The sequence below is a fragment of the Diprion similis genome, chromosome 7 (assembly GCF_021155765.1).
Source record: "Diprion similis isolate iyDipSimi1 chromosome 7, iyDipSimi1.1, whole genome shotgun sequence".
NCBI classification, from domain to species: domain Eukaryota; kingdom Metazoa; phylum Arthropoda; class Insecta; order Hymenoptera; family Diprionidae; genus Diprion; species Diprion similis.
Window position 1 is genome coordinate 448,224 of NC_060111.1, and position 21,572 is coordinate 469,795.

At 42.5% G+C, this 21,572-nt stretch overlaps 1 protein-coding gene across 5 annotated transcripts in view; it reads left to right on the top strand.

The window, feature by feature from the left end:
* The window catches only part of LOC124408381, a 164,644-nt gene that overhangs the window by 30,028 nt on the left and 113,044 nt on the right, over positions 1 to 21,572 (top strand). For all 5 annotated transcript variants that reach the window (XM_046885284.1, XM_046885286.1, XM_046885289.1 and 2 more), the window contains exon 3: positions 5,544 to 5,641. In XM_046885284.1, coding sequence (XP_046741240.1) covers positions 5,630 to 5,641 — 12 coding nt within the window. In that variant the 5' untranslated portion in view covers positions 5,544 to 5,629. The remainder of the gene's footprint in view (positions 1 to 5,543; positions 5,642 to 21,572) is intronic.

Genomic DNA, 21,572 nt, shown 5'->3' on the forward strand with positions numbered 1-21,572 from the left:
AGAATTGAAAAATGAATACACAGTGCATGAATTGGGATCCAAAATGATTGAAAAAGAACACTGACTACCAAATATGCGTACGTGAATGAAACTGCTGTGAAGAGAATGCAACGGGGTGGAAACGAAACGTTGTATTTTGAACGACCCTTCCTTCAACTCGCCCTGTGGTCGAGTCTTCGAAAGGGTTTGATCCATACGGTGTACAAGTATACATATAGTTGTCACTGCATAGCTGCGTAATTTTGCAATTTACTGGACTCGACGAATAGCGTTATACCTACTACAGCTAACTTCCTGCCGTTGGATATGGAGGTATTCGCGAATGTGTGTGAGGAAGGGGAGATAAAGAGGGCAGGAGGAATAGGAAGACGAGAGAGTGGCGCTTGTCGAATCGCACAATTGTAGAATTGTGGAATTGTGGAATTGTCCGGGCTTTTGTTTCTATGTGCTGCTCGTGTCTGCCAGTTCTCTTTCAACGTTATACCTATATGTATAGCCGCTTGGCGTGTGTTTGGCCGAGGGAAATATCATTGGTCTTCCATCGCCTCCCCTCTTCCCGCCATCCGCATAAATCTCCGTCCCGCTTCAACCCGTCCCCAGCTTCGCGGGAAACTAATATCGGAAATTGGTAATTAGACTAATAAGTTGGAAAGCCGCGTTCGCCACAATGTCAAATTTTGTTCAATACCGGACTACTATTGTTACACGTGAATAATACATTTCAACCTCTGCTTTTTATCTCTCTATCTCTATTTACATGATCACGTAACATACCTGTACTGACGTCCATTACAATATTGCAGGTATGCTTTTATTGTCGGAAACAAATTTTCCGCGTAAACGTTTTCTTTCTTTCGTTCTATTATCGAATCGATTTGCTTCCCTCCTATTCCTCCCGGATAAATTTGTTCGTATATTTATTCATTTTCAAGAGAGTACAAACAATTTTACTTACAAATGGAACGCCATTATCACGTCGTCTAACTTTCAATGTCAAACTTTAGTCAAAAGCAGCTTGACAGAAATCTGTAATAAATCTCTTATCTGTCATTTTTTCTATTCTTAATTGTAAAGCATCAGCCCATTTCTCATTTAAAAACAGATCCTTTGGAAAGCTGCGAAATAATAGTGTTGAGATGAACGTTTCAGAGTCGAATATCAACGCGACTTAACAATATACACAGAATTTAAAGCGTTTTTATAGGCTCCTATCGCACGTTTCAATTTTCATCTCTCAGAGCTTTTTGATACGAGTTTAGACTTCACAGGCTTGCACTTTCGTCCTCTCATTTCTTACACCCATGATAAGAAGCGAGTTTGCTGGTAGTTGCGCAAATTGATGATTAGTTCGATCCTTCCTGGCCTCCATTCGCTCTTCGTGCAGCTGCTGCTGCTGCAAAACTGCCGGACTGGACACAGTGGCGTGTGTAGCCAGTAATTGTAGGACACCTCCCATTCGATGTTCAATCTCTAGCTTCAGCGATTTCCGTCGTATACCTATAGACGTCCCAGCAGTCCTCCTCGAGATACCTATATAGGTAGATAGATGAATGGATGAATACATGGATACATAGACGGATGGATGGATGGATGGATGGATGGATGGATGGATGGATACGCGAGTAGCTATCACGTGTGCAAATTTTCATTTGCTTCGTTTCAGACTTACCGTTACTAACACCAACAATAAACGACCCATGTAAGTCAATCGGAGTTCAGAACTAAAACTTGAGAAACATTGCTTACCCTTGGATTCACATAGTTCCGCACCTTATATTGCGCGGCTTGCCAATTGAATTATCTGTTGTATCACGGCTTTTCCTAGGACATTCAACTACGTATACCTATCCATATAGTGCACCCATATTCCAAAGCAGAGTGAACCCTGCGGGAGGGAGATGACTGGAAGGTAAAGGATTCACGCAGATGGTACCATGTGTTGCACCGACGACTACCTCTCTCTCTCTCTCTCTCTCTCTCTCGAGTAGTTTGCATATTTAATTGCACCGGCGTTAGATCCCCTGTTTTATTGGCCAGCGGAGCTTCGGCACACATCCGCGTCTATTCGCAGCACGGCAATGTAGCGTCGGTAGGTACTTCATATTCGCTTCGTCTTCAACTCCTACGAGATGTTGTTGGTTTACAGAAACTGCTCTGTATAACATCAAGTCAGCAAGGGTGCAATTGAAGCGAGAGAGAACTCGAATGGATGTCATATCCGACGTGCGAATGACCGTTTTCGTGGAATGCTTGCCTCGATCCGGAGCTCCTCGTTACTGAAAAACTTTAAATTTACACGCCTCGTTGACCACTGGAATCAGGAATGGCGTATCGATTTTTCAGCAAGGGGTTGGCACCGGTTGACCCAAGGACATGTCGCCACCCAGTTTTCTCGCAACTGATCCTTGAATCTCCTTCGTCACCCTAAACTTATGATTTGACGCACGAATCCGGAGTGGCAGTCAGTTCCAGTTTTTGATCCGAACCTCCGATCCGAACCGTGATTTTCGATCCTGTGCGCGCATCGCATCAACGGGCTTTGAGAGGCCAGGAGGTTATTACGTAGGTCGGTACCCGCTTCTCGCACAACCTTAAGCGTTGGCCAGAATATCGAACAATTCTCCCGTACGTAATTTGGTTAGTCAACATCGCAGTTGCGCGGCTTCAAACTCCATTCCAAAAGCAAACCTGTATCCTGCAGCACCGCGGTGGAGGACCAGGTAGTCTACCTATTGTTATACACGGTGTCTGGCCGCGTTATGCTCGAACAATAACCGACACCTTGCTGAACCATTGCGCGTTACGTAGTGGGTAGATCGAGCGTCCAGGTTCGCATCTCATCTCGATCACCAAGAGACTTATAGACGTGGAATCGAAATCAAGTCGGCAGGCAGCAGCGCTTGCAAATGCTGAGAGCATTCGAACTTCTCAGATCAGCCGACTCGGATCGTCGATCTCTCGTCAACCACCCTGTGATAATCAATTCGAAGGAACCAAGGCGTTGCCGGAAGTGGACACCAACCGGGGTTGTCGACGGCGGGTCCAGCCTGATATTTTCTCATATGACGAATGGACGCGCGGGACGAAAGGGTGACTCTGCGGGAAACGAGGAGCAGGCATGACAACGAGTCGGAGAAACGAGGAGGGTGGACAGAGCATTTACATCATTTAATTTATGACTCGCCGCCCCTTCCTGCCGCCACCCCCGCCGACCTCTTCGCCGCGCACGCGTCGCCTATATATGTATTATATACATATACGGCACACCTCGGTATAGGTACGAATAAATTTACATACGTAGGTGGGCTAGTTGTACCTACGTACATATGGGGCATTCCACGTCAAATTAGAAAACCGTAAACCTGTACTTGAACATCTTCGATTTTCATCAGTTTTCTAGAACGATGTTTTTATAGACGCTAATCGGTCTTGGGGAATTTTTTCACATTTTCTTTAACCAATTGTGAAATTTATAAAGATAAGAAATTTATAAATAATTTTACCCGGAATGCCCCATATATGTACATCAGCTCACAACTGGCGCACAGGCGAACTGCGAGCATTTACGTTTAACGTAGGTACACAAATGCCGTGGCTGCAGGGGGGAATCGCGAGGGATAGAGATTGCGGTGGTAAGCTATGAAGCTATGGTCTTGTTAGATCTGGAGGACAATTAGCTATCGCAATCCGGCTAGCTGCACTATTTATTCTCGAATTATCATTTTACACTAACCCCCTGAAATGTTTTGAGTCCTGCTTTTTAATTTATATTTCAAAGTCCTCGCAATCTTTTCGAGACTGTAAAAGATGTCGCGTTCGTGGTTCACGGGTGCGTAGATTCGTTCATTTCAACTCGAGGAATTCACGTGCGGAACTTCGAACGACGCGACGCGACGGTGAGAAAAACTTTTAACGCTTTCTGTTTCCGTCACCGCAGGGTCTAGCAACGTATGAATTTTACACTCTTGCCAGGTTCATGCTACACTACCTGTCGTAGACATCAAGCGGTAGGATTAGGAGAAACTCAAACTTTGATTGGCTCAGCTATAACGTCTCTCTAGCTTGCATGTTATACGTTAGTACGTGAATTGGAAAGGAGGAAGTTCTCGTAACTAGTAACTCGAATCCGAACTCATCGCTGCACGCCGACATTGCAGTGTTTGGCATTTTAGATATTCAAGTTAAGAAGACGCGTTGATCTTCGTGAATGTCACATTATTCAAAGATATTTGCACCGCTGTCTCTGATTCCATCGCTCACCTACCGCAGGAATTTATCTCCTCGATGTTTGATCAGTTTATTAAATCAATTGAAATTGTTTTCATTGTTTTCAGTATCTATCTAATGAATTTAATATCGAAAATATGCTCAATCTCAGTGTCTGTTATTAACTCAGTGCTCGTTGAAGAGAATTCGGGCTGGGGGAAATTGTAATTGCCTTCTTCTCCCCCTCCCGCCTCCTCCCCGCCATTTGCTTTTCTTCCCCTTTTCCGTTTAAACTACCCCGAGTACGCTTCGGGAGGGAGAAAAATGTCACCATTACGTTTTAGCATCGCGGCGTGAGTCTCCGAGATCGTTATATATATATATATACATTCTCTTCATCGCGTATATATGTATATATTTATATACATTTTCTTGGTCATTTACATATGCATATATACATATATTCTCTTCTTCAATGAAGAGGTAACTCTTTTAATTACACGAGGCGACGTGTATACCGGCTACGTAGGGGGGGGGGGGGGGGGCAAAGTGGGCCCCTTAAGAAAATAATGCCTAACATAAAATCAGAATAATCTGTTTAGAGCAATTATGATTTCCGAATAATTCATATTTAATAAAAAGTTAAGGTCGTTAATTTTATCCCTTGTTATTTAAAAAATCTCAAGGGACCCACTTTGCTCCAAAATTTTTTGAGGTATCAAAAAATTTAAGGTGCCCACTTTGCCCCCAGGAGCCCACTTTGTCCCACCCTCCCTTATATGTATAGGTACGTGCTGTATTAACATCGAGAGCCCACATTTTTTTATCTAAAAAATTTGAGAAAATGAGAGTTCAACGCAGCTTCTGCCTAACGGTGGATAAGATTAAAAAAAAGGAACGGATTATATATAACATAATGCAGCTATATTATACATGTATATCTATATATATTATGTATAGGTATGCCCTTGAGGTCGCGAATTTAAATTTATAATGACGAGTGAGCGAATTTATTTTTAATTAATCACCCATCACCTCCTCCCACCCTTGCTACTCCCCCTTAAAATATTGTTTTGGTTAACAACGTATTGACTAAATTATATTACAGTGTAAAGAAATCCCAGCTCCCCTGCCCCATTTTTTTTTTTTTTTTATCTCCTCTCAGAATTTATATTACAATGAGATGCAAGCCTGTGTTTGTGATTATCGCATTGTCGACCTATGGATTGATTGAATTTTCATAGAAATGAATTTGTCTCTTTACAAATAAATCGTTACAGGGATGAAAGGTCATTTTGAAAATGTTTAACGTTACTAGATACTATTCCCTATTTCAGGATGTACGAAGACGAAATAGACAGTAGCGGCAGGCGATGGCTCGGGTAGAAAAACCGCCCCCACCTTCCCCGGCGCTCACCCCTTCATGGCAGCTACCGTAAGTAGTTTTTCATTTTTTATTACCCATCCGTGATGGATATTCAAATAATTCCGTTCAGCTTATAATTTAATAACGAGGCTAAAGAAATATAATATACATATGTTAAATTTCAAATTTGTTAAATTTCGAGGGAGATGGGAAGGTGACAACAAGGGGAAGGATAAAACGGCATGTATAACATTTACACAAATTATTATACCGAACAAATTCGCACAACGTACCCCCCCCCCCCCCCCCCCACACGCATATGTATATATGTTCATACAGGGAGGGGTGTGTATGTATAACAGAATTAGTTTCCGTGTGGCGTTGATTCGAAAAGCGATCGGGGAAAGTTGGCGGCGAAGAGGAGTAGAGAATAATTGGGTTATCTCTCTGGCAGCGTGATGCAGGAGGAGGCGGGGGTGGAGGCTCGATGAGCGCGGTGAAATTCGTATAATAGGTATAGCCACCATCCCCTAACCGGCGCTAACCGGCCTCGCCGCTGCGCCTCGCTGAGTAACTCGATAACTCGACCGACGACTCTCTTCTTTCCCTAAGGGATGATGAAGGGAGGAAGGCTGGAGGAGGAGGAGGAGGACGAAGGACCGCGCGAGTATCCGAAATGGGCGGGACAAAAGGGTCCGGCGTCCCGAGTCCTCTCTTCTATTCTATTCTATATGCGCTCGACGACGAACTCGATACGCGTTGCGATCTCCTCGCGATCTGATAACGATCAGAGTTATACTGCCTATGCCTTCGTATAAAAGATGCCTCGTATAACGCGAAACCACGGCTTACGGGAGGATATCCTTTGAGGACGCAACCTGCAGTCGCGACTGGCTTGCGGAAAGGATATTTCATTTCGTTTCCGTCCATTCTTTCGAGTTCAGGGTATGCATCTTCCTGTTATTATATATACGTATATATACTTTTATGTACAAAATGGAAAGGAGTTGTTCTGCGGTACGGTGATGAACCATTTAACCATTTCGTATCAACGTCGATTCGCGGGGCTTCGGACCGTTCGCTGGACTTTGCTCAATGGGCGGTGGTGGCGGCGCGGCTGCGTTAGATTAATAGTTATTGGCTTCGTTGTCCGCCGCTTTCCATCCCCGTTTTGTATCGAATCTCTCCCTACCTGCTCGTCGTTATATCCCCCACAGATACCGTGAATCTGGTATCAATTACAAGCTTCGTGTCGTACTACCTCCTATGTACCCCTGAAACCTACCTCCCCGTTTGTCACATGCACGTGTGTATGTATGTATCTATGTACATACTACATATCTCTTCGTTCGTATACGTGTATCTGTATGTACATATATATGAAACACACAGATGCCTTAATTTTATTGTATACATTATATACATGTCGGCTAGAACCGCAGCCAGACAATTCAGGATCTATTTGTTTCGTTCTTCCCACTACGTTTGGCAGAAATTCTCATTCCCAAGTTAAACAGAAAAGTTGAAGTATTGAAGAAAAAACGTAGAATGGAACAGAATTTTATTCGAATAATTTCTCTTCTTTTTTTTTCTTCACTTTTTAATAACTACTTCTTATTAACGAGTTAACGACGCAAGCAAGTACTTAAACATCTAGGTATATGCTTTAAATTCATTAGTGTGCTACGGTGAAAGAAATAGAGCGGAAGTAAAAGAGAGAGAGTGAGAGAGAGAGAGAGAGAGAAGAGGAAGTTTAGCTACGACGCAAAAAGGGCATCGGGGTAAAGTAAATCCGAGCGGCAACTGCATCAACAGCTCTATACGAACGTATGTATCAGGTGTACTGTGTGTTAGAGAAGGGGGTGGGGGGATGAAAGTGGCGAGGCGGACTCCAGTGTGGCTTTCATTAAGAAGCAAAAGGTTACCGCCTTCTGCAGCATTCTGGTCTGCGCCGCACTTGGCATTCCACTCGGTGGTTTGGACTCCGCCAGTTTCTCGACTCAATTTACGCAAGCTGATTCAGATTTTTCTATTCCCCTTATATATGTGTAAGAAATCATCTACATCCTTGCGTGTATATCGAGAGATGCAACAAAAGCCTTGTGGAGGGACTGAAAAAAATTCGATAAGGCTGGAGTTAGTAACGATAACGCAACGAAACATTTGGGGGAAAAATCATTATCGTGCTATTTTAAAAATACTTTGAAAAAGTTGACTTTTCAAAATATAAAAGTATGTTTTGCTTATCATTGACTTCGGTGAATTTTAGACATTTTTAAACATGCATCGTTGTACTAACGTTACTAACTTCGCTTTCATAAAGTTCGACGAAGTCAAACTTTATTGGTTTATTATCGTCGTCGATTTTGGAAAAACGCTGCTGACGCTTGCAACGAAATCCGGGAAATCGGTAGTCGGTGTAGATTGTAGAAGGTTCCTCCGGAGTGGTCCGATGGTGTATACCTATAGTGACACGATGGGATGGCGTTACCTCATCCCCATCAGCTCGTAGTGGTCCGGATAGACTTAGGGCTTGGGTAAAGTAAACCGGCTCTTCTACGAGGGATGCATTAGCGAAGCCCTAAATACCGCCTTCGCGGGCTCACACGGAATACTCAAGTGGACGATGTAGGCCTTGGCCTGCAGGTCGTCCTTGCGCAATAGTCGAGAGTCTCGCCGCATATTCTCGACCCACGCTGCTGTCCATCCAGATATTATCGTGAGCAGCCTGCAAAACTACCGCTAATAACGATATCTGGGTTGCCCCGTCTGTGATTCAAAATCATTTGCATCGAGAGTGATTTTAACTTGTGGTTATACCGTGTTTAAACAGTTCTTAAACCATATATTATATTCGAGTTTTACTAAATTAGAGTCACTGTATTGTGGATGAAAAGTTCGTAAATTATGCAGAATTGGTATTATTTTTTTTTTTTGTAAAGAAATTTTTTGTTCCAAGTTTCTACTGAGATGAATAAATGTCGATTCTATACATCGAATAACAACCAAAACACCTTTGTTTATAGTTTGGTATATAGTTTGTTTTTATCTCTTTTACGTTGATAAACAGGTTTTGAGGTTTTTGATTGATAGCTTATATGGCTGGTTATTCGGAAGAAAAAGAAATACCTTTTCACCAAGATGTGATGGACTTTAACGTTGTTAACGTTATCAGACACAGCATACATATAATGAGGGGATGATGGGAGATTACGTTTCGCGTTTGATACGAGAAAGTAGTTCATATGAAAATAGAAGAAATACGATAAATATTGATTTTTAAACTAATTAATTATTATTTTTAATGAATAAAAGTAATTTAAATGCAGAACTGTAGTTTGTTTGATCGTTACTTACAAGAAATGTTCAAGAAGACAGGTAATTTCTCTATAAAATCAGAAATATCGTTCTAGTTTTTACAAAAATAAACTTTACCTAATATAACCATTTTTGCAACTAGAATCCAGTTTCTAAATTCGCGTTGACGGTTAACCTAATTATTGATGAAATTGCAATTGCACGAGCGGTTTATCATTCGAATGTCGGGTTCTTTTTTCTTCCATTAAAATATTGCCGGTATGCCAACGGCGGGGGGCGTGGGGGGGGGGGGGGGGGGGGGGGGGGAATGATCGGCGAGCGACTCGAGTTGCGTGTGCGTTGCATCGTTTTATCGGAACTCAGCTCGACAGGCTGAATGGCTAGAACTCGGCAGAACTCGTCGTTTTCTTGCCGCGGGATAAACGGAAGCGCGAACTAGCGAGCTAGCGAGCTGAATCTATCCATTCCTGTCCCCAGCATTCTGCGAAAGAACCTCAGAGGGTGGTGCAAGGGGGTGGGAATCTCGCGAGGGAATAAATAACGCGAGGAAGCGAGGGTTGAGTTCGTGCAAGGATTCAGAAATCGCGAGGCGGCGCCGTTAGGGATTGGGAATAAGATTTTCACGGGTTTCACATCGCGCGACTCTCTCTTTCCCCCTCCCCCTTCACCCCCTTCATCCCCTTCGGTTCCTCTCTTCACCACTCGCTGTCTCTTTCTCCCACTCTCGGCGCGAATGCGGTTCAATTCACCTCGGGGGTGGATGTCGGGACGGAGGGGTTGCTCTGGCATAGACGGGCGTAAAAAATGTATTTGCCGTCCTAGTTTGCTCCGGTTGGCATCGCGTATAGCGAAAGCTGTTCGGTAAATCCAGCTTAAAGCAGCTGTGTAAACGTTGACCTATATTACACAGTCAACGGCGGCGCCACGCCGCGCTGCCTTCGTCATGCTCAACCAAAGTAACTACTACCCACCTACTACCAAGTACCTACTACCATCCCCCCAAACCGCTCTCTACACCACCGACCAACCACCCACCTACCTACCTTTCATCCAAGTTTTTCTCTCCAGAACTACTCTCTTCATGCTTTTTCGAACATTCTTCAAAGAGTCTGGCTGTACGCTAGTAGTACACCACTTTATAACCTACCCCTATAGTTACAATTAGAAACGGGAGAAGAAACAAATACAAGCGGAGAAAATTTTTATCATATTTTTATTTCATTTCAATCGTCTGTCTCTCTATGCGTGTGAAATGCAGCGTTGTTTGTTGTTTTTTTTTTTTTTTTAAGCATATTCAAATTGCGAGGAAAAGATACAAAGGACGATTTCTGGGTTAGCTGAGGGTAGAAAGAGTCGGCGGGGGGTCGAAGGGTCGAACGATCATTACGGGCGGACTCGACCCAGGGGATGAGACGCCGGCTAGGAAAGAGGCACGAAGCCCAGCCGAGCCTTGTGGCAAATGTGTGCTATCGGGTCGTTTAGTTACGCATTCAAAGTCCTGGCACAAAGGTTTCTCTCGAGGCTCCCTTCGATGTTAGTTTAAAGGATTCTATCAAAGATTCAGGTCTCGCGGTGTTAACGTCCTTCCTCCCACCCCGCTTATTCTTCTTATTCTTCTTTTTACTCTTCTTCCTCTTCTTCCTCGTCTTCTTCTTCTCTCCGGCTCTCATCCCTCGACGAGTTTTTCCCATTTCTCTTTCCTTCCGCTCCCGTGCCCATTCCTTTCTTCCTTTATTCCTGCGGCCTTCCTTCCTTCCTTCTTTCCATCTGACTTATTGTTATTTCCACCGCGTTTTCGGCCCGCTAGTCGTGACCGCTTGCCTGCCTACCTCTGCGCTTTTCCGTATCCACCACCACCACCACCACCACCACCACCACCACCACCACCATCACCACCGCCAGCAGCCAGTCCTCGAGCTCTTGGACCGTAAATCCTTTAAGTGTCTTTTTACTTTTGCTGCTCGTGTTCTTTTCCTTGTTCGCTAACTGCAATGGCGAAACTCCCAACGCTTAAAACAGAAATACACCTACAGCTATCGCTTTCACGTCGACAACGGTATAATGCATCCGTTTTCTCAACCACGTTTTGCCTTTCCGCAAAACGTAGAATGAGGAAAGTAGGAAAGTAGAGAGATGCAATGCCGTGAAAACTGGGAAGGGAGGAACAATAATAATCGAAGAAGAAAAAATTTAAACGCTACAAGACTTTTTGTCTTGAAATAGATTTGCAGGAGCTCCTTACCACCAATTGCGACCCCAAGAGTGTTGAAGAAACAATAAAAAAATCATCGCACCAACGGCAGTTGACGATGAGAAAGTAAAAGACAAGCTTCGGAAAATTCCGCTCGTAAATTTTGTTCGCATTCCGTTTGACTGATTTGTCCCTTCAGCGATGCAGCCTCGGAACTCGAGCAACGGCGACGCGACGGTTCACCGTGAAAGAACTAAACTCATACCCATTCGATCAGGATGATTGATTGCTTAAGTATTATACGGATAAATGGAGGAAGATAAATCGTCAATTCGCAGTTCTGTTTCCTTCCTCGCTCCTTTCTTCCATCGCAAAGATGCTTCTCTAACCGCCCCGCGTGAGTGAAAAACCTGAATTATTCAAATTTTAGTAAAGGACGTGTAGAAAGTGGCGGGCTAAGGGGGATGAGAGTGTTTTCCCGGGGTATAAAGTTGCGCACAGCAAGGGGGGGGGGCGAGTGTTATGTCAGGAACGGTCTCTTTTGATAAAAGGCCGGTAAACTGTGCGCGCCCGTCTGTTCTGGATGAGCGTCGTTCGAGGACAGGGTATGTTTTATACGCGTACACGTACAGACGGTGTCGATTTCGCCCGTCAGGGTGTTGGGACGCGTGGATGCCGGAGAGGGGTGAAGGGAGAGAGAGAGAGAGAGAGAGAGAGAGAAGTTCAACGGCGTACGCAAGCTGCACAACCACTTCTACCACCTGTATTGTCGTGGGTTCAAGCTCGGAGCTTTCTCCCTCGTCCAGCCCTCCACCCCCTTTTCATCCCCCTTCCCTCGTTTTTCTCCGACCTTCGCCCCGTCGTCGACACCACAACCCCTAGCAGCTACCCTTCTTCTTCCTCTTCTTCTTCTTCTTCTTCGTCATGCCCTCGTCCTGATGTTGGTCCTCATTGCTGCTTCTCGCTGCTGCTGGGCTGCTTCGTTTACCCCACACTTTCTTTGGCCAACTAATTGCGAGAGGTGTTGCGCTGCGCCCGCCCTATTAAATATTGTGGCCTCGCCGCTTCTTTGCCTTTATTGTATATACCTGTCTGTTGTGTTGTGTTGTTTTTTTTTCTCTCTCTTTCATTTATAATAATTATAATGTAATCTATTATATGTATAGATATCGGGTGTATCGTTTTATTATTTTGTTATACAATTTTGGAAAAATTGAAGTAAACATGTAACGTCTCAGCGGATCCTATTGTATATCTGTGTTATTTGTTATATTTGTTTTGGTGGATATGACAAGATTTTTTTTTTCAAATTTTTAATTTTAGCAATATAAAACAGACGGCTTCGACATTTACTTTGTAATTCTTACGTTTTTTTTACTTAGCAATGCATTAGAAATTGGTCAAATGAACCCGAAAAATGTTTGTCGACTTGATGGGTTTTTTGGGGCGGTTTACCGTTGTCACTATATAATGAGGTAGCTAACATTTTTGTTTTTCTACAAATTCTCTAAATATTGCTACATCAAATATGAAAAAGGAAACGTTCATTCAAGTAAATGTCATTTCATTTCTTGACACAAGGTTTTCTTCTGTCAATGTAATTTTATCGAATCAAATGACATTTCTTTAGCAATCTTTCAAACAGTACACTCTCTTCGTGTATACATATATAGACAGGTCATCGCACTTCTTTTCCAAAGATGTGTGAGAAGAATTTTTGTCTGAACAACGATTATAAACCTAAATTGTAAAATGTAGTTTAATATTACCTGATTGAAAGCAGCTTGTTATAAATCAATGAATTATTTACCAGATTTAAGTTAGTAAGGTTAATGCGAGGAAATATTGAAACTAAAATCATTGTCTTAAAAATTTAGAACTGACTTTAATGGTGTTGAATTTCCAAAATCCGAATACACTTTGCTTTTCTAAAGCTAGATTACTCGATTTGAGACTTGAGACGATCCTATAGTTGCGAAATAACGATTTTTCTTTAAAAAAAAAAACCAATCGTTACATTATCGTTACAAACTTCACCCTCTTCAATTATTCATTGTCTTAGGTTATCTTAAATTCTATACTTTTTCACTCACGTATATGTATAATTTATATCCTTGATTCACTTTCGCGAAGACCGTGACGTACCTGCAGCACCAAGCAACCAGGTTGCATGTATGAAGTACATACACTTGTACGGATTCTAACTTGGTTCGAATTGCACCGGACAATTCGAATTCTAACTAGGAAACTTTGCGTCGTCGAGCGACTGCTGCAAGCTATGCAGTCGGCAACTTTTTCACTTTTTAATCTTCTTCGTCTTCGTTCGTTTTTCTTTTTATCTTTTCTTTCTACATTTCTCTATTCTCTCCCCCCCACCCCCCCTCGCTCACTTTCTCTCGCACTCTCATTACGCTATCTCTCTTGATGTTCTTTGCAACGACTGGATGACGAGAATTGTTCCTCGCTCGTTGTTTCCAGACTTCGATCCCTCATTCATTTGCATTTACCTTAACTATTGGAATCTCAATGTGTCAAGTATAACTTGCGATGTTCGAAGAATCTAGTGTCTTTGACATTAACTTCCGTTTGTTTCTTCGAAAACTTTTTCTCCGTTCATTCGTGTCTTTCGGTACGACGAATTATAGAAAATTTATCTGTGGATGAAACAGCAGATGACACTTGCAGATGATTCTTTGTGTCCAGTACATTAATATTACGGATATTGATGTTGGTGTTGGTGTTGAACTCGAGTGTTCGGATATAGTGCCGAAGCTGTGGAGTAGAGAAGAGTTGTTTTCTGTTTTCCTGCCGGTACTTTTCACCCTTCGATTTTCTCTCCTTCTCCAACAACTTCCACTCGCCATTGTCGCAACGTTGTTATTATTTTACTAGAAAATTGTCAAATGCAATGGCGAAAGCAGAGCTAAGGTGAATATCGCTCTACGACGCTTTCGAAACTTTTCGTAACATCCAACGGTCCTGGATTACACGTTGGTGTGTATACACTATACATGTGTAGTTTTTGCAACTTCTTATTCGCCGCCGGACCGAGGAAGGGCTGAAGAATGAGAAAAAGGACGAAGGGAGAGATGGAAACGGGAAAGTGTTGAAAGAGACGGAAGCTGGCTTTATAAAGGGCGGCAAATGGGGTTGTGCGAGGAACGAGGAGAGGAGAGGAGAGGAGGAGGCAGGTAACCATGGCAACTTTTGATTATATCTCCGGATGTATTCGCTCGGCCGATCCGCGCACAGAATTATCCCTCCCTCCCTCCCCCCCCTTCGACCCACCCGTCCTTCCTTCCGCCCACCCACCCCGAAACAAGTTTCAGTTTCTCCAAACGCTAACGCGAACGCGGGGGATTTGCCGACGGATCGACTCGACGACAGGGATCCAAACCGCGACACGAAAACGGAAAGGAAGGAACGAACAACTTTCGGGGTCCTCCTCCTATCCCTGGCAGCCTATACCTACGCATCTACCCTGCTCTGTTCATCCGCCTCTTGAAACGTTATTCCTCAATTCGCGGATACGAGTTTCGGGGGGGGAGGGAGAGGGGGGGGGGGTTACCGAACAAACTGATAAGAAGATGCATTTACATACAGGGTGTCAAGTATTTATGGAAATTATGGAATCGTGGAAGTCTCAGAGAATTTCATGTCGTATGTGGAATGTAAAAAAAAAAAATTTCCTTCAACTTTTAGGCAATGGTCATGAACGAGGCCCTGATTTCTTGAAAATTGTACTTGCTAACGGAGTCTTACAAATTCGTTTTGCAATGAACTGTGCTCTAGTCAAATGTAAAATATTCTTGTTCGTATGACTGTTGTATTTTATAGTAATTTTTTACATGAGAAAAAACTGGATAAATAATTCTCTGGGAATTACGTTTTCACAAATAACTGGACACCCTGTAGAGACCTACTGTATATACGTATATATGTATATGTATTAATAAAGGAAACGAGGATTTGTGATGATTTTTTTTCCTACGATTTTTTATCAAACAATTATGATGCCGTTTCGGGGATGAAGAGGTGGGAGGAGAGGGTTGGTTGGGTACATAATAAAATATCTAAAATAGCTGGTGCTCGTATAATAAGCAATTTACATAAGCCGTTTCGATTCGAGTTTAATAACGGGCTGTCATAAAATAAACAAACTTTTTAATACTCGGAGTTACCTACCCGCGGCTCGCCGTCCTCTCCGCACCAATGCAGCTTCTCACCCCCACCCCCGAACCACCTCACCCCCTCCTCTCCTGTCGCCCCGTCGTCTTCATCCATCCTGTCCATTGTCTGTTTATTATCAAACTCTGGGTGAAACTTTTACGAGATAGCGAGGGAAGGGAGAGGGGAGAGAGAAGGAAAAAAAAATAAATAACCAACAACGACGACGACGACGACGATCGTGGAAGAGAGGAGCGAGGAAGAAAGGTGTATAAGTATATGAGAAAAAAAGCAATGAAAGAAAAACTAAGTAAAATTGAAAATAAAAGGGAAACAAAAATAAATGAAAATAATAATAAGGTGAAGAAAAAATATATAAATAAAAAACTTAATTAAATCGTACTTCGCGCTGCGCTACTCTTCGTCCTTCTCCTCGTCCTCGTCCTGATAGATTGGATCGGTAAGAAAAGTTCCTCCCGCTCTCGTTGAAACAACATCTCCTTGATATATTTACTTATGCACAGTATACGATGTACGTATTATTATTATTATTATTATTATTGTTATTACAAATCTATTGAGAAGTATTGAAAAAAGAGAATGAAAAAGAGAACATCATTTTTATAGAACACCAATTCTTCACACAGCCGAGAATAATAACTTACCAGGTATAACAATAAAACTGACATCCTCAGAAAAATATTATATACGATGAAAGCGGGGGTGGGGTGGGGTGGGGGGGGGGGGGATAAGTATTGAAAGCATCGTTGAATATATATGTACTTATACGTATATTTTATTCCTATATATACCTATGTATAATGTATACCCTTGACCATATCTCTGTAATATATATACATATACATATAGGTATAGATATATCAACCCAGTAGAGCTATACATACGCCTCGTATTAGAGAACGGAAGAGAAATTTTGTTTTGGATTGAACCGATCACCGCGACCGGCATTGTCGTTTCTTCGTTGGACAATGGAGACGAAGTGGAGTTGAACGGGGGGGGGGGGGGGGGGGGGGGAGCAATAAAATTGAACTAAAATAATATTGGAGATATTCGATCGATCTGCCGAGGACTTTGAAGTTTTTTATACTTTTCGGTAAGATAAAAAGAAATTCTTCCGAGACGACAGGTATACATGATATTTACCTATTTAGGATTAGGTATCCTTGAGGAAAAGTATAAGGTATGAAATGTAGACGTTTACGTTAGGGTAACAATTATTTTCCCGCTCGCCGACCATACGCTTAAAGGATTTTTCCAATCTCGGGGAAAAATGCCGACTCTTAGGTATTTGTAGAAATTGCTAGCATTCGCTACTTTTACCCTTGTAGGTATATACATATATGCTTTTCTTCTTTCTTCTTGAGCACCATATACGTATTCTTTTCATCGTTGATTGGTCGTCTGATCTACGTTTAGAACGATAAACGGCGAAATTCCGCCGATAGTTGCAATTTGAAATTGCGATACGCGATCGTTGATCGACGGTCGAGTATGGCGGCGAGGGACACGGCGTGGGGGGATGAATTTTCGATAAAACGTTCGTGGGAGAATCAGTTTTTTAGAAATCCCGATCGTGCGGTGGTTTTTTTTTTTTTTTTTTTTTTTATTATTATTTTTTGTTTTTTCTTCTCTTTTCATACACAAGGATCGTCTCGTCCTGAGTTATTGCGGAACCATTTTGAAAATTCTATCTGTACCTGTATAATAAGTCGGATTTGAAAGGGACGTGGAGAGAAAAAATGGAGTCGACGGAGGTAAAATATTCAGAGGTTTTACCGAGAGTTGTTACCCGCGGTTTGTCCCGCTTTTCTTACTCTCTTTCTCTCTGTCCCGATTCTCGATTCTCAATTCTGCAAAGACTGGAAGAAACTCTGCGGGAGAAAGTGAAATAAAGACCGGTAAATTCGAGTTTCGAAAGTCCGAATTAATTCGAAACAAAGTCCAATAGCAGCTCGTGCTTGAAAAGCTCGGTAAATTCTGCGCACTTTATATATATATATATACGTATATACCTATGCTCGTTGTTGTAATGTGCGGAGTCGATTTCTCTTGACACGGAAGAAGAGGAGAAGGATTCGAAAAGAAAGAAAAAGAAGAAAAAGAAGAAAAGACGAGAGAGGTAAAATGTTTCTTGTCGCGAATTAAGCTGCGTGCCGCAGGGGCTAGACAATAAAATGATGCAATTAAACAGGCTGGGGGGGCAGGGGGAAGGAGGGATATGTAGACACAACGGGTGGCTACCAAGCGAGCTTTTGCAAAAGCTTCTGCTGCCCGGGGGGGGGGGGGGGGTGGTGGTGGTGAAAGAGAGGCGAAATGATGAAGCAATATAGAATCCTGAACAGCGCGTTCTCTTCGCCTGTCACTTTATTTCACTTTATTGTTCTTTCGACGAAGCTCGATTTTCTCTCTCTTACTTACGTAAGGCGTCTGATATACATATATATACGAACGAACCGACACGCATACAGATCTACAGAATAGACAGAGTGTGGTGTTCAATGTGTATAAGGTATGCATAAAAAGCTAGAGGCTGCACTTGTCCTTGTCCTCCCTGCTTTCACTGCACAGGGTGTCGAGGCCGGCGATGAAGGGGGGGGGGGGGGGGGGTGATAAAAATAACAATAACAATAACAATAGGAACGATAATGGTATAAGGTTCCTTTCTTCGTGGTGCGTCGCCTATTACCACACCGAAAGGAACGAACGGGTCATCGATCTTTTTCTGGGACATTTTTATCGCGCGGAACCCGTAAGTTTATCGCTGCGAAGGAGCGGGAGGGAGGGAGGGGGGTGTCGGTGTCAAGCGGAAGGGTGAAGAGCCTAATTCTGGTGAACTTATTGCATCGCATTGTTTGTCGTTGAAATAGAAAAACAAAAAAGAAAAAATTTTTTTTTAAAAAGATATAAAAAAAAAAACCAACGATCAACTAAATTTACGGAAATCACACTTGATTGAGAGCTCGTCGCAACTTTTGTAAAATCGATTATATACATGCAGGTTGTATGCAATTGTCATTGAGTAATGCTTTGTGTTTCAAAGTATAATCGTGACGTCGAATTAATGTCAGGTGATTCGATTATAAATTAATAACACAAAGGTGATTCTAGCTATTGTTCGTTGAAGTTTGACAAGCTAAACCAGTTTAGCGCTAACAAAAGGTCGCTCATGTCGTGCAAACTGTCACAGATTGTCAGTTACAGAATTATATCGGATGAAAATTGCTTAGAAACAAAACACTGCTTGTTACTAGAGGGAAAAATGTATTAAAAGTCAGAAAAAGAATGCAATATATATATATATATATATATATATATATATATACATATATCTGCAGCGTTGATCGGTGAAATTGTTGAAGTATTTTTTCGAGGACACCTATGCTTGTTGCAAAAATTTCAAGTATTAGCCCACGGGTGTAGAGATTTGTAAAATTGCGAAGGCTCCGCATAATTAATCGACGAAATGGTGATACGGAATTCCCCCCCCGTAAGGGTGGTGGGAAATATTCCCCTTCCACAAATTATGGATTCCACGACCGTAGCGCGTTGTGTGAGCCTCGAGCATCGGGGCGCGGCGCTCTAAAGCCTCGAGTCTTTGCAGCCTCGCATCATCTACGTGGGGAAAGTTTTCGCGGGGAGGAAATCGGGCGCCCTTAAGTTATTGTGTGTGATTTTGCTCTTTCGATTTCGATTTTCCATTTCAAGAGAAAATACGGTTACATGAAAATTGAAGAACGAGGGGGGAGGAAAATTCGTGCGAAGAAAGAGGCTGAGGTTTTCCGAAAATTCAATTCTTTCGTGTCGTATTATATTGATTACGGCGTATATTTTTGTGACGTAGATACGTTATAATATTGTGGAATAAATATAAGATGAGGAGAAACGAAGGAAGTGAACAAGTTGAATTGCGGCGGGATGGAGGGTCGCGTGATAGAGAATTTTCAGAGAACGCGGATATTTTACTCGTTGGTAATATTTTACACACGCAGAAAGTTGAAATCGTCATTAAAGCAAAGGAAGAAGGCGGGAAAATATTATACAAGGTACAAAGCTGAAGTCAGTTACGTTACTCTGACGAAACGTCAGGGATAAATTCAATTCATTATTGTTTAATTTCAGAATCACTTTCGATGAGTTCGGTTTTCAAAATATGAATGTGTTTTTCATTTATTGCGCTTTACGCAATTTCAGACAATCCTGACGGTGTGAAGTAACGATTTTTACCCAAACACGCATCGTCACAGTAACGTCACTAATTTCAACCTCATATACAAAGACGGAATGCCGAAGTATAGAATTCTCGGTGTAATACGAATGTACAGAGAAAACCTGATGAAATTCTGACGATTCTATACTTCGACTTTATAAATTTTCAAATGCTTCGCAGCCTAGTGTATACAAAATTCGATATCGCTAACCATCTCATCGTGTATCCGGATTCTGTTTTTTACCACCCTCACTCGAGAAATGATTACATCTCAAACTCTGATCGTTGCAAAAGATGAAAATGATGCGAAAAGTACGATGGAAAAAAAAGAGGAAAAAATTGAGGCAAATCTCAGCCGCATGTAATCCTCGTCCTCGTGCATCGACGCAACTTTTTCTGTCTAGTATATCCACGGTGCCCGCCTGCAAGCCCGTCACGCAGTTTTATCAGGGGTAGTATTTTACTATTTTCATTGCCAGAGTTTATTTGGTCTTTCCTTCGCGTCACTGCTGGATGCTTTTAGCCGGTAGATCGAGCTTTCGCGAGCGGGCTCAAATTGTTTGTATTGTGCGGGGTTATCGACGGGGTTATTATTGCCTATTATATGAAATTCCAAGGCACAACGGCGCGAACCGCCGGCTGGAGGGTCGGAGGGTCGAAGGGTGGAAGGGTGGAAGGGTGGAGATAGATGCCCCCCAGCTTTGCCGGAGCGACGCCACCCTCCGCCTTTGGTGGCGGACTCTAATGTAACATCAATAATTTCGCCCTGCTGCTACTGATGGATACCCTTGGCGCGTGCCGATTTTTCCCTTTTTCTTCCACCCCCTTTCCCTTCCCCTTCCCCGTCCCTCATTCTGACACTACATAATTGTAAGACAGGTTTGCATCCCGTTAAAAACTGCCCTTCGTTCTGCTCCTTTTTTTCGTACTTGGGTAGAAATTAAGGGTGAATCCGCGCTGATTCGTTCATTCATTCATTCCTCGATTTATCCACACTCGTTAAGCCAACCTCGCTATGCCGTGAATTAACCGACGTAAATTTCGCCAATGGAAAAAAGAGACGCGGAAATCGGGGTTGATAAAAACGTGACAGACGGACGAACAACGGGGGGGGGGGGGGGGGGGGGGGGTAGATAAAAAGCTCAGATGAGGAAGAGAATTAGGCAAACAGAAAAATTTTCTCTTTCTCTCTCTCTCTCTTTTACAGCATAGCGAGACAACGCGAGCAGAGGTAGAGGTATATAGATATTAAAAAACATTTCACCTAATTTTTTTCAACCGAAAAACTAAATATTTATTCTCCGGATATTGCATATATATATATACACCTACCTACCTATCCACGCAGAACTCGGGGAGCGTTTTCTATGTCGAACGATAAAAGAGAAAAAAAAGAAAAAAAAAAGAAAAAAAGAAAAAAAAAAAAAGAAATCCGGAATAAAGTCCAGTATAAAATATACGGGGGTTGTTTGCAGATCGCAAATAGGACGGGGGTAACATGGAAAGCTTGTACACACCCTCCCCGTGTAGCTACTTCATCCTGACTGCAGTGAAGTTCTGCGCGGCGAAAGCTGTCATCGCTGTTTGCTCGTGCATATATGTATACAGTATAGATACACATGTTGTATATACATACATAGGCAGAAACACAAACACGGATGCATACATGCCGGTGAAACTGAGTGCAAGTTACGCCGCGTATACGAATTAACCCGTCGTTGCTCTGACCTTTTTGCTAATCAAAGGACGCATTTCGTTGATTAGAGCGGCAGGCTGAGTCTCCTTTTCGTGCTTTAGCGACACCCGAATTTTTGCCGTCCTCTGCAAGATGTACGAGGTGTAGTATAGAACTCGGCGCAAGCACTAGCTGCACCCTTATTATTACATATCGGGTATTCCGTGTCAACTCGACCGACGTTGGACCGGCACCATTTTCCATTATGTTCTGTTGTCGCAGTTTTATGCTGTTGTCACAACGCCAAGATAGTTGTCAGAAAACTAACATATTGTCTTTGTTTGTAATTTAAAAATTTGAAAGAATTCTCAAATATCTGGTGTAATTTAAAAAAAAAATCTAACTTTCGGTTGAAAAAAAG